The sequence below is a fragment of the Neovison vison genome, chromosome 3, assembly GCF_020171115.1.
Source record: "Neovison vison isolate M4711 chromosome 3, ASM_NN_V1, whole genome shotgun sequence".
Classification (NCBI taxonomy): domain Eukaryota; kingdom Metazoa; phylum Chordata; class Mammalia; order Carnivora; family Mustelidae; genus Neogale; species Neogale vison.
In genome coordinates, this window is record NC_058093.1 from 10,261,910 (window position 1) to 10,274,158 (window position 12,249).

General features: G+C 37.5%; 1 protein-coding gene across 2 annotated transcripts in view; it reads left to right on the forward strand.

The window, feature by feature from the left end:
* The window catches only part of PLCL1 (phospholipase C like 1 (inactive)), an 83,340-nt gene that overhangs the window by 4,690 nt on the left and 66,401 nt on the right, over positions 1-12,249 (forward strand). For both annotated transcript variants that reach the window (XM_044241232.1, XM_044241231.1), the window contains exon 2: positions 383-586. In XM_044241232.1, coding sequence (XP_044097167.1) covers positions 383-586 — 204 coding nt within the window. The remainder of the gene's footprint in view (positions 1-382; positions 587-12,249) is intronic.

Sequence of the window (12,249 nt, forward strand, 5' to 3'; positions counted from 1 at the left end):
CAATGTAGAATGACATGTTCTTATGATCAGATCATCATACTACAAATGGAATAAGATATGCACAACCAGCCAAGGCTAATGTGTGTGAATATTCCAGTGCTCTGCTTTGAAAAGCACTGTGTAGCCTTGGTTCACAATCAGCTGCTTTATGGCATTTTTGTGGCAGTTGCTAAAAATTGACAAAGACGAGGTATAATAGTGAATTAGTTCTGTGTGTCATCTCAGTACACATTATGCTTCTGGTTATTATAATCCAGTTTCCTCCAAATTACATATGTATCAGAGGGTATACTTTTAATGAAAATACTTTTGTGTAAACCTAGAAGTGCTCTGTGATGTGTCATGTGCTCAGAAGTCTAATTCCATGTTTGCTTCCCCACAGAATGCCATAGTGTCTATTAAGGAACTGTGTGGACTTCCTCCAATTGCCAGTCTGAAGCAGTGCCTGTTGACCCTGTCCTCTCGGCTCATCACCAGTGACAATACTCCTTCAGTCTCTCTTGTGATGAAAGACAACTTCCCTTATCTGGAGCCTCTGGGGGCAATTCCAGATGTGCAGAAAAAAATGTTGGCTGCTTATGATCTGGTAGGAAATTGTGACTTTAGATTTCTTATCTGTGTGTGGGGGGAGTGAGGGAGTGGGGAATCAATGGGCAGGGGCTTTTTTGTGGAAATCTGATGAATAAATCACACTGGGGTGGCAGGCAGAGCTGGCCCGCTCCGTTCCCTTAAGCCCCAGCGAAGACCTCTGGGGCAATGCTTTGAACCCCGAGCCCCATAGATTACCGACAAAAATTCTCTGCATCAGTAAGGAATGAATTATTAAGTCTTCAAAAACATACACAGTTTCCCATCATCTAAATGACTTTGGCCTGCAACATAACCATCTAATTGTGTACCTGTAAGAAATGGCCATATGTTTCTCAGGGCTGCCTTGTGATGTTTGGGACAAAATGTTTCTCTGGAATTTATATTTCTTTTTTTTTTTTAAAGATTTTATTTTTTTGAGAGAGAGAGAGGGCACAGAACACAAGTACGGGGAGGGGCAGAGGCAGAGGAAGAAGCAGACACCCCACTGAGCAGTTAGCCAGACGCAGGGGCTCAATCCCAGGACATCGACTATCATGACCTGAGCGGAAGGCAGACCTTTAACTGACTGAACCACCCTGGCGCCCCTGGAATTTATATTTCTGAGCTAACGCTGTTAGATTTTTTAAATATATAATGTGATTTATATAGTAATTAAATTTAATTAAAAAATTAAAAAGATTTTATTTATTTATTTGACAGACAGAGATCACAAGTAGGCAGAGATAGAGGAGGAAGCAGGCTCCCCGCTGAGCAGAGAGCCCGATGTGGGGCTCGATCCCAGGACCCTGGGATCATGACCCGAGCCGAAGGCAAAGGCTTTAACCCACTGAGCCACCCAGGCGCAACAGTAATTAAATTTAAAAATAATTATATTTTTGCATCTCCTAATTCCATTAAAAAAATAAGGAATAAATGAAAATCTGGAAAAATTTGTAACAAATATACGAGATAAAGTGTACCTATCCTTAAAATAGAAAATGCACTCAAAAATTGGCAAGAAGGGGTACCTGAGTGGCTCAGTCAGTTAAAGCAGGTGACTCTGGATTGTGGCTCAGGTCATGATCTCAGGGTCTTGGGATGGAGCTCAGAGGGGAGTCTACTTTAGGCTTCTCTCTCTCCCTCTGCACCTCCCCCTGCTTGCTCTCACTCTTTCTCTCTAAAATAAATAAATCTCTGAAGAAAAAAAAATCAATAAGAAAAAAACATATGGAGAAAAATATCTTACGTCAGTAAGGTGTTAAGTACAGCTTGAAACAAGAGTGCAACACGATCATGGCCTAAAAATACAGTTTTACTCTTTCAAATAAAAACCTGGAGACCAGCCTTCTAGGATGGAACTTTTGTAAAGTTCTTAGGCACCCAGGCTCCCTCTAGCTTTCTGCTCTACCATCCTATAGTGTGACCCTTATCCTTGTAGTCCAAAATGGCTGTTGAAACGCCAACCATAACATCTGCATTCCAACCATGAAGAATGATGAAGAGGAAATGGAGGGCATATTTTTTGCTTTTAAGGACATTTCTCTGAAACAGCATAGATCATTTTTGCTTATATTTCATCAGCCTAGAATTAATGCATAGCTATACTTAGCTACAAAGGAGAATGGAAAATGTCTTTATTTCAAGGGTCTATGTGTCCAGCTAAAAGTTATCTCTTCTGTTACTAAGAAATAGAGGAGAGTTATTAGGGGTTAACAAATATTCTTTGCTTCAGAGGTGAATAAGAAATTCATGTATCTCTTCCACCCCTTAAAAAAAAAAAAAAAGAAAAAGAAAATCTAAAAACATAAGTAACCTTAAAATAAGTTTTAAATTAAAGATATTGAAGAAATATAGTGAAATATTCCCTCTCTCATTAGGACTAAAAAGTATTATCTCTGATAGAGAATTTAAGGTAATGGATACTTTCGTCCATTTACCTCTACTAGGAAAATAAACTGGTATAATTTGGGGGGAGATAAATTTGGCAATATAATTTAAAATGTTTATCCTATTTGATTTATGCATTTGTTTTCTGGGATTTATTCTAAAGCAATAATACATAATATATTTATGTTTAATAATATCAACATAGAGCTATTAGTTAAATAAAATACAGTAAACCAATATTATGGACTCTTTTGAAGCCACTGAATCATGCATTCGAAGAATATTTAATGGTATGGAAAACTTCTCATAACATATTTTGTGAAAAAGTCCAGCTACAAAAAAATTACACACTATAGGATATAAGTGTATTTATATGTATACACATCACACATCTAAAATGTTAACAGAATATTTAGAGTGATTATTTTTAAGTAAGGAGAATGAACTTTATTTTCTTGTTTATGCTTTTGTAGTTTTTATTCTATATTTGCAAGCTCTTTACAATGAACCCAAATAATTTCCTTAGTTGAACAAAAAAATAAATATTAAGAAAGAAAAGAATAATATTTTATCCTCAAAAAAATAAGTAGAGGGAAGACATTTGGGATAAACATCCTACAACTGAAAAAGAAAAAAACAAAAACCAAAACCCATAGAATGCATTCCGCTTCTGAATGATCACACTGCTTATAAACTGTACTCCATGGTTGCTGGGGGAAACTTCACCTATTACCTACATCTCATTTTTCATGAAATAAATCTTTTCATCATAAAAGTGGGGCCTGAAAGCTATTCAGTGAGTAGGTATAATTGCCATCTAAGAGGTGAAATTAGGGTATGAGTTGCCATAGAGACAGACAGTTGAAATCACTTATTCCTCCAATTCTCTGTGAAGCTAAGAAAGAAAAATCATTCCTTGGGAGGGGAAGCTGGTCCCCTGGAGCTGGGCTTGGAATAAGCAGAAAGCACCTGGACTATGTTTGGCCAATTTCCATTTCACATCCCCAAGTGTCCAATGCTATTTTGTTTTTTCAGTTCTATCTGCTGGAGCTAATCTGGACATCAGCCTTTTCTCGTTTGTATTTTTAAAATGCAGTTTGTAATTACAGACATAGCATGGCTTTCCAAACCTTCAGTAAGAGCTACAGTAGAAAGCAGAAATATTTACAATGATATCTTCATTTAGAGTTCCCTATGGAAATGGTTTTTCATATTGGTAGGGAACTGAATATAAATATCCCTATGCTAAATGGTCAACTCAGCAGACCCAGCAAGTGATTGGAAACTTTTCTGATGGCTCTGTTGGGTTATTTCTTTTGGGAGGAACGTTGGTGGGAACTTGTACAAGTAACGATATTGGCCTTGAATGTAAAAATATCATTTTTACTTTCGAGGATTTGCACTGTATTGGTCGGCATCTTCAATGCTCTTGATATATCAGTGTTCTTATTATAAAGAAGACTTCTAAAATATTCTGTAGATTAAGTAATCATTTTATTTTAATGATTTATTTTAAAAGATTTTATTTGCTTATTTGTTTGCTTATTTATTTATTTATTTAAGAGAGACAGAGATAGCAAGAGAGAACGTGAGCAGGGAGAGGGAGAAGCAGGCTCCCCGCCGAGCAGGGAGCCCAATGCAAGGCTCCATCTCAGGACCCTGGGATCATGACCTGGGCTGAAGGCAGATGCTTTACCAGCTGAGCCACTCAGGTGCCCACCATTTTAAAAAACAAGAATTGGATCTTGTCACTTTCCTGCTTAAAATCTTACAGTGGTTTCCCATGAAAATAAAATGGAAACTCCTTACTGTGAAGTTATGATCTGGCCTTGCATACCTATCTCATTCCCCTCTTCCAAGGTCTCCTGCCTCTCCCAACCTCACCCTCACACTCTCCTGTTCACTACCTGACTGCACCCAACTGGCCACATGGCCTTTCTTTTTTTCTTCCTTTCTTTCCCTCTCTCTCTCTTTCCCTCTTCCTTTCCTTCCTTCCACCCACCCTCCCTTCTTCCCTTTTTTTCCTTCCTCCCTCCTTTCTTTCTTCCTTCTTTCCTCTTTCTTCTTTCTTTCTTTCTTCCAAGTTTGTTCCCATCTCTAGGTTATTTTATTTGTGGTTCCCTCTGCCTGAAATATTATGTTGCATGAATAGTTGCTTCTTATCTCTTAGTTCTTAGCTCAAATATCATATCCTCAGAGACATCTTCCCTTACCACTGCCCCCACCTGTCACTCTACCATATAACCTTGTTTTATTTCCATCATCCTACTTAGCAGGGTTGAAAAACATTTTGCTTGACTTTTTGTTTAATTTCTGTCCCCCTTCACCCTTTGATTTAAATGCATATTCCATGAGGGCACAGACCCTGTCTGTCTTGCTTATTACTCTTACCTCTTGCATCTAAAATAGTGCTGGCATGTACTATGTGACCTTTAATGTCAGTTGAATAAAAAGTAAATAGAAGCATTTATTATTGGTGAAAATAGTGTAGTTGATGTGTTTATGGTAAATCTTTCAGTCTTGTATGTTTTACCTCTGTGACACACACTAACCAAATTGTTCCCTATCTTAAACACACAGTTAGAAAACCTACAGACTGAGGGAAAACTATGGAATAGTAAAAAGATCAAGGGGCCAGGGGGAGGAGCAGGAGGGGGTGAGGAGGGAGGGATGGATAGTTGGAGCACAGAGGATTTTTAGGACACTGAAACTATTCTATATGATGCTGTAATAGTGGATACGTATCATTATGCATTTGTCAAAGCCCATAGAATGTACAATACAAAGAGTTAATCCTAGTGTAAACTCTGGATTTTAGCTAATGACACTCTATCAATATTGGCTCATCAGTTGTTATAAATATACCATGCTAAAGAAAGATGTTGATAGTAGGAAAACTGGGGATGGGCTTGGAGTGTTTATGGGAATTCTCTGTACTTTCAGCTCAGTTTTTACGTAAACCTAAAACTTCTCATAAAAATAAAGTCTAAAGCAATTTCTTACAGACTATTAATAAAAAAAACCCAAAAAACAACAACATTTGGATGACTAAGGCAGAAAACAAATCCAGGGTGGCGGTGGTGGTAAGGGGGCAGGTACCCCAAAATGAACAGTTTGAATGTTCAACTCAAATCACCTAAATATTTGGATTCCTCAAAAATGGTACTGAACTATATAGATGCCAGCTAAGAGGAAAAGATGTAACCACTAAAAAAAAGTACAATACATTTAGAATAAAAAAAGACCTGAACTCATTTCCAGACAGATACAAATTTGGCTTATTTCAGCCTCAAAAGAAACAAATCAGGCAACTAGTAACCTCCATTTATTGAAAACCAACCTGAGTGTATGAAACAATACTACTTATCAACAGGAAATGAAGTGAAGATATTTTAGAAAACATTGACCCTGAGTTCATCTGCACAGATTTTTGCTAAATTTAGCTTTTCCCTAATGACCTGAGATGGTTCTCTTCCTTACCAAACACTGGTAATATGTGGAAATATATCCTCTTGAGGGTCTTAAAAATTTAGTCTTAAAGGTCATTTTAGTAATTCTATTATAATATCTGTGTTGACATCAAGAAATCAAACACCAAATATATCTATAGTAGAGTGGGCTTATTTACGTGGCATAATTTCAGAAGACAGCTTTCCCCTATTCCATATCTTACTAAAACATGCATTTTCTATCTGCTCATTGGTACTTGGAATTTCAAAATTACAACCAATTACTTTGGTTGAAGACTTTTTAATCTCATTTAAAATGCAAAAAAAAAAAAAAGAAATTTCTGTGAATAATAACACATTGAACTATCAGTAATTTGTAGTTTTGAATGAATTTAAGAGATCCTGTCCTACCTGGGATTTTTACCTGGGAAAAGGAAGAGATCTTGATGACAGAGTGTTCCCCGAGTCTGGGTTAGGTAAGAGTGGGGTTGCTTAAAGAATTACAATTTGTCCTGAGAACTGCAATCTCCCTTATGACTCCGAATACGGATGCAGCTTTGTAAATGCCTGTTTGATATTCAGGGCAGCAGAATCAGAGGTGATTTTGCTGATATCAGATACATGTCCCAGCCGAGGTGGGATGTGACAGCTTCTGAAAAGCACTAAAGCAAACTGGGAACATTATTAATCAGTAACTGAAGGAAGTAGAACAAGGCCTAAAAGTTGAAGATAGAATTGATGCCTCCTTCCCGGACCAAAGACACATATCGGAGGGCCATTGGCCTTACACTCCCTGTACTACTGTTTCGGTGCCTTTATATGGCCTTTAGGATGGGTTTTCAGAAACTGTATTAAGAATTTCATTGAAAACCAGGGTACCATTTCTAAGAGATCTGTCCCTTTATTACATTGTGATTTTTTCCCTCAGGTCTTTGAAAGAGCAAGCTTCCCTTCCCCACTCTGGCTTTTCACTTTCTCTTAGAAAATATCCACTGAACTAGGCAATGCACTCATAGAGTCACTCACTGCCCAGTCTTTTAAGGTTGCCCATGCAGTGTTTTAATTTACAATTCAATATTAATGAGATCCATTGTTTCTTTCCTCATGTTTTTTCTCATAGGTATCCATTTCCTTTTTCTTTCTTTCCTCTTTCCTCCCTCCCTCCCTCCCTCTCTCTTTTCCTTTTCTCCCTTCCTTCCTTCTTTCCTTTTTTTTTTGTACCCCTTTTCTTACATTGTCTTAGTTAAGTTTCTTACCAGACTCTCTTCTCCTCCTGCTTGAGGTTTTCTGTAGACGGACTTGTCTTCATTTAGTCTCGACCTTTCCCTCTTTCAACAATTGGAATAATCATCCTCAAATTCTTTGATTATTTTTACCTAGAGTTGTCTTCACCCTTCCACAGTGCTGGCTGTTTTCCAGTCTCGCTGTGGGAACATCTCCTTTACTCAAGCTACTGTGTTTTCCATCTCCTTTTCATTTTCCATCCTTTGCGTTTCCATTCTGTATCCCCTAGAATGCCTTCCGAGCCTTAATTCCCTTGCCATCAATCTAAGTCCAGATCTTTGTCCTAATTTCTCACAAAACTGACATTAAAAAAGATTCATTTATTGAGCTTATTCATAACATTCAATGCACATCAAATATAAAGAACTTTAGTAGATTTTGTGCAATACAGAGATGAACAAACAGAGACAGGTATCAGCACGGAGAGCCAGATGTAAACCTGGACAGCTCTTTGACTTAGACAAACATAAATAAAATGAAATGAGAGCGTGTATATTTTCTGATCATAAAACAACACTTTCTCTTCTCATGTATCACTTTGTATATGTCATTAGGTGTTTGATTAGTCAACTCAACAAACATTTTGGATACCTGTTACTGTACAAGTTGCTAGAGGGATGAAACGCTCTGAATTAAAATTTCTATCCTTTAGGAACAGAAGTCCTGGTAGGAAGGCAGGACTTTCTCCTAAAAAGGGCAGGAACAGGTGCACATGGGTGGCTCAGATGGTTAAGCATCTGCCTTTAGCTCTGGTCATGATGTGTAGGTCCTGGGGATGGAGCCCCATGTTGGGCTCCCAACTCTCAGTGGGGAGTCTGCTTCTCCCTCTCCCTCTGCTTACCCTGATTGTGCTCTCTCTGTTTCTCTTTCTTTCTCTTGCAAATGAATAAATAAAATCTTAAAAAAAAATTTAAAAAGGGCAGGAACGGAGACATACAAGGTCCAGATAGTGGAGCAGATGATATTTTATGTCCAGAGCAGGATGGAGTCTGAGGACTTTGAGTACTATGATGCACTTTTCACAGTGACTTGTAATAGACCACTCCCCAAATTCCACTCCATGCTCAGCGGAGTTGATTTACAAAGAATTTTTTTTTAAATTCTCTCTTGAATGTTCTTATTTTCACTCACCTCCCCATTCTGTAAAGAGTACCCACAAAGGTTGTTCAGGACCTTCTGGCATTTTTGTCCAATGTCTACTCCAGTGCACTAAGCAGGTGATTCAAGGACCTATGGTCCTCGTTACTCTTGGGCAGCACATTCTCAGGTTATGATAGATCCTTCATAAGGAGTAGCAGATGCAAGTGAGAAGTCCCTATTTACAACTAATTTTATTTTATTTTTTTTTTTTAAGATTTTATTTATTTATTTATTTGACAGAGATCACAAGTAGGCAGAGAGGCTGGCAGAGAGAGAGGAGGAAGAAGGCTCCCTGCTGAGCAGAGAGCCCGATGCAGGGCTTGATCCCAGGACCCTGGACCCTCAGACCACTGAGCCACCCAGGCACCCCGATTTACAACTAATTTTAAAAGAAAGATACTGTCTAACCTTTATATAACTTCTTTCTTTAGATAACTGAATTTTACTTTTCTAATGTTCCTACCTGTCTTCTTTTTCATGCATCATCAAGAAGTAATTGCTTTACGTATTTGGGCTTTTTCAGTGTTTTAAATTAATGTGAAAACTTTTGGGTAATTAGTGTTTTGAATACAACATTCAGAAGTGGAATAGTTACAGGAGATCGTAAGTGTAAAAATAAACACAAAGTGTTCTCTGAGGGTGACTTCTGTGCTGATTTATTTAACATTAACATAAAAGTTAAAACTTCACTATGGTAAGAGCAACAGATTTTCTGGAGATAAAAGAGAAATCAAAGCAATGTAGAGAACATGGGTCAAGGGTTATTTAATTTTTTACTAAGTCAGTTGGGGTATGATTTGGAGAGTAGTTGATTATGTTAGCATGACCAGGATTCTAGTGAAAATAACTAATTGCTATCTTTAATTAGTCTTGCAGTGGAATCAGTACATTGGTAGGTATCAGTTCATCCATCCATAATGGGTTGGACTAAATACATTCTCTTCTGTCAGTGTTATTACAAAGATATATTGAAGCTCGGGATATGGAAAAGATGTGGCATATCTCCAGTTTCCCCACGCAGTTTTGCTTATTGAAATCAATTTAAATTGAAATTAGTAAGTCATAGACAGTCTCCTTCCATCACTCTCTCATTGTGAAGTTTGTGTGGAACTTTGTATTCGTCTGCATCTCAGAAAGTATGTTGGCTTGTATAGTAATGGAACGCAGAAAAAGAACAGCCTGCTGGCAGCTGCCAAAATAGAGCTGGTTATTGATAAATAAGATATCATATACTTAGTGCACCGAAACTTCCTCTAATTGTGGCTGTGGCAATGTCTTCTGGTACATCTTTTGTGTATTGGGGAAATTGTCAGCATCTCAAAGTTGATAGGATTTCCGCTTGGTACCAGGGTGCTAAGAACACTGGACACCAGAGGTGCGTCAACAAACTGGCTGCATTATAGGCTGTATTCACATTTCATGTGTCTTCAAATTTTGCTTTGCATTTCTGAATGCTCAAATGAAAATTCTAGAGATGGTTCATGATGGTTAGTAACCTGATAATTTTATGAATGAACTTAATGTTAATCATAGTGGGGTAAAAGTAACCATTTTTAATGATTATTCAAGATACAGCTGAACACCTTATTTTGGTAGTAGAACAACTGAAGAAAAGGTGAGATAATCCCTTTATCTAGAAAGCAGCTCCCCGAAGTAAATCCTGTCAATATCGTGGATGTGGAGACCAATGTCCTTTGGCCTGCTCTGTGTGAGCTCTCTTGTTCTATGCCATCTTAACTCAGGCTTGGAAATGTGACTCAGAGCTAGTCCCAGGATAGAGAATACTTTGTTGTGTACATCAAATGCAGTGAACTTCCAGTGAGCTTGCAAATGTTCTGGCCTTGTGTGTATACCTGTTTCACCAAAAAGTAACAGTCTCCATAGGATTGACTTTGCTTAAAAGCAAAAGATGCCAATTTATTAGTAGTTCATCTGATTTAAAAAATTTAAGGACATTAAAAATTAAAGGAAATTATTTTCATTCTAGTTGGCAAATATATATGTAACAGCAATCGGATTTTAAAAGGTATTGAGTTTGATCAAATTTAGGTCTTATTTTAAATTATCTACAGAATTAAAACTAAAACCCAGTGTTTTGCTTAGAAGGAAGGTAAGGGATAGTTTAATTATTTCAGTCTTCTTAAGAGGAGAGAACAAAATAGGTCTAGAGCAGATGGGCATAGTCTTAAGTAATTAACTTTCCAAATTAGATAACTCCTTCCTGAAAGAGCAGTGGATGCCTCTGAGTACATTCCTTTCTAGGCTTAGTAGGAAGACTATGTGGTTGGTGCCTTTTGCAAATTAGACTTAGAAGGCGAAGGAGTCAGGGCAAAATATAATTTTATGATACTTTACTTGGCAAATTTAACTTTATTAATGTTTGTCACTGACCTTTACTTACAATAGAAATTCTATATTTTAAAATGATTTCGGTATCACAATTCATAAAGCTTAGATCTTTTCTTCAAGAGCCTGAGTTCTAGTCTAAACTATTTCACTGAAATAGTCATAACACATAAGTTAAAACTTTCAGGAAAGTCCATCTGGGGCTCATTTTTTTCTGATAGGTGGTCCTTATGGTGTTTCTAAATATAAAGTTCTGTGATTCTAGGAATTTGGATATAATCAGGAGAAATTTGGAATCTATGGAAGATTTATGAGTCTTGGTATGACGAGAGTTCATCTTTTCAGTACCATTCAATAGTTTCATTGACTCTGCAATGACTCTAGGCAATTCCTTATTGAGAAGAGCTGAAAGGACAGTTTATTCACTCAGGTTGGACACTTTCATCCACCTCTGAGTAAAAGCATTACTTCCCCTTCAGTAAAATTTTTGTTTTAAATAAGTGATTTTGATCTTAACTGACAGCTTTACACAACCTGTTCAGGACAGGTCTAATGCTTAAAGTAATGCTAATCTTTATCCAGGTTAAGTCCTCTATTCTTTTATTTTTTATTTATTTGACAGAGAGAGGGAGAGAGAAAGTTCACAAGTGGGCAGGGAGAGGGGAAAGCAGGCACTCTGCTGAGCAGAGAGCTGATGTGGGGCTTGATCCCAGGACCCTGAGATGGTGACCTGGAGCCAAAGGCAGAGGCTTAACCCACTGAGCCACCAGGTGCCCTAGTCTGCTAATTCTTTTAGACTCAAAGCCTTAGTAAGGAAGTAAGATCCATTAGGAGATATTCATGTGACAGAACCAAACAAAAGCTCTTTCTATTACCACAACAAGCAAAGGCAACTGGGAGCTAAGGCGGAGAAGACAGATATGTAAATCCAGGACACTCCCAGATTCAATGGAGTCAACCCAGCCTTCACTTGCTAAATACACTAATTACCCAGCTGCAGGATTAAAGGAGGACCTGCTTCTCACCTTCTCTCCTTGGCTTTAGCACTTTATATTTCATTTATGGCAGGATCTGTAGAGACCTAGGAAGAAGATTACATTCAAATGGATTGTTTTTCCTTCTTTACAACTTAGATAAGCCAGTGGGAGAGGTTGAAATTGTTGATTTAAATGTGGTTAGGAATTATTGGTGTATTTTGGCCATCCATCTTGTCTTCTCTACAACTACTAATACTTGAAAGTTGCAGAAATAGAATAAAATTGTTTTTTTCTAAGTGCAATGGAAGCTGTTACCATAGAGAAGAAGATCAAAAGCTCTCATGAGAGAAGTCCATTTGAGCAGTGACTTTAAGTTAATGATGAGTATTTTAGAGTAATACTTATGAATCTTATTACTAAAGGATTTCAGGTTATCTTCTAAGTAATCTCATAGGGATGCTTTTCTATGTTGAAAATTAAATCATACTTGACTAGCTCTTTACAAAGTGATCTCTTAGACAAGGGGAAAAACAAGTTTCTTAATATGAGGTTAACAAATATTTACTTGGGGGATTTTGAAGAGAACTTGAATCATG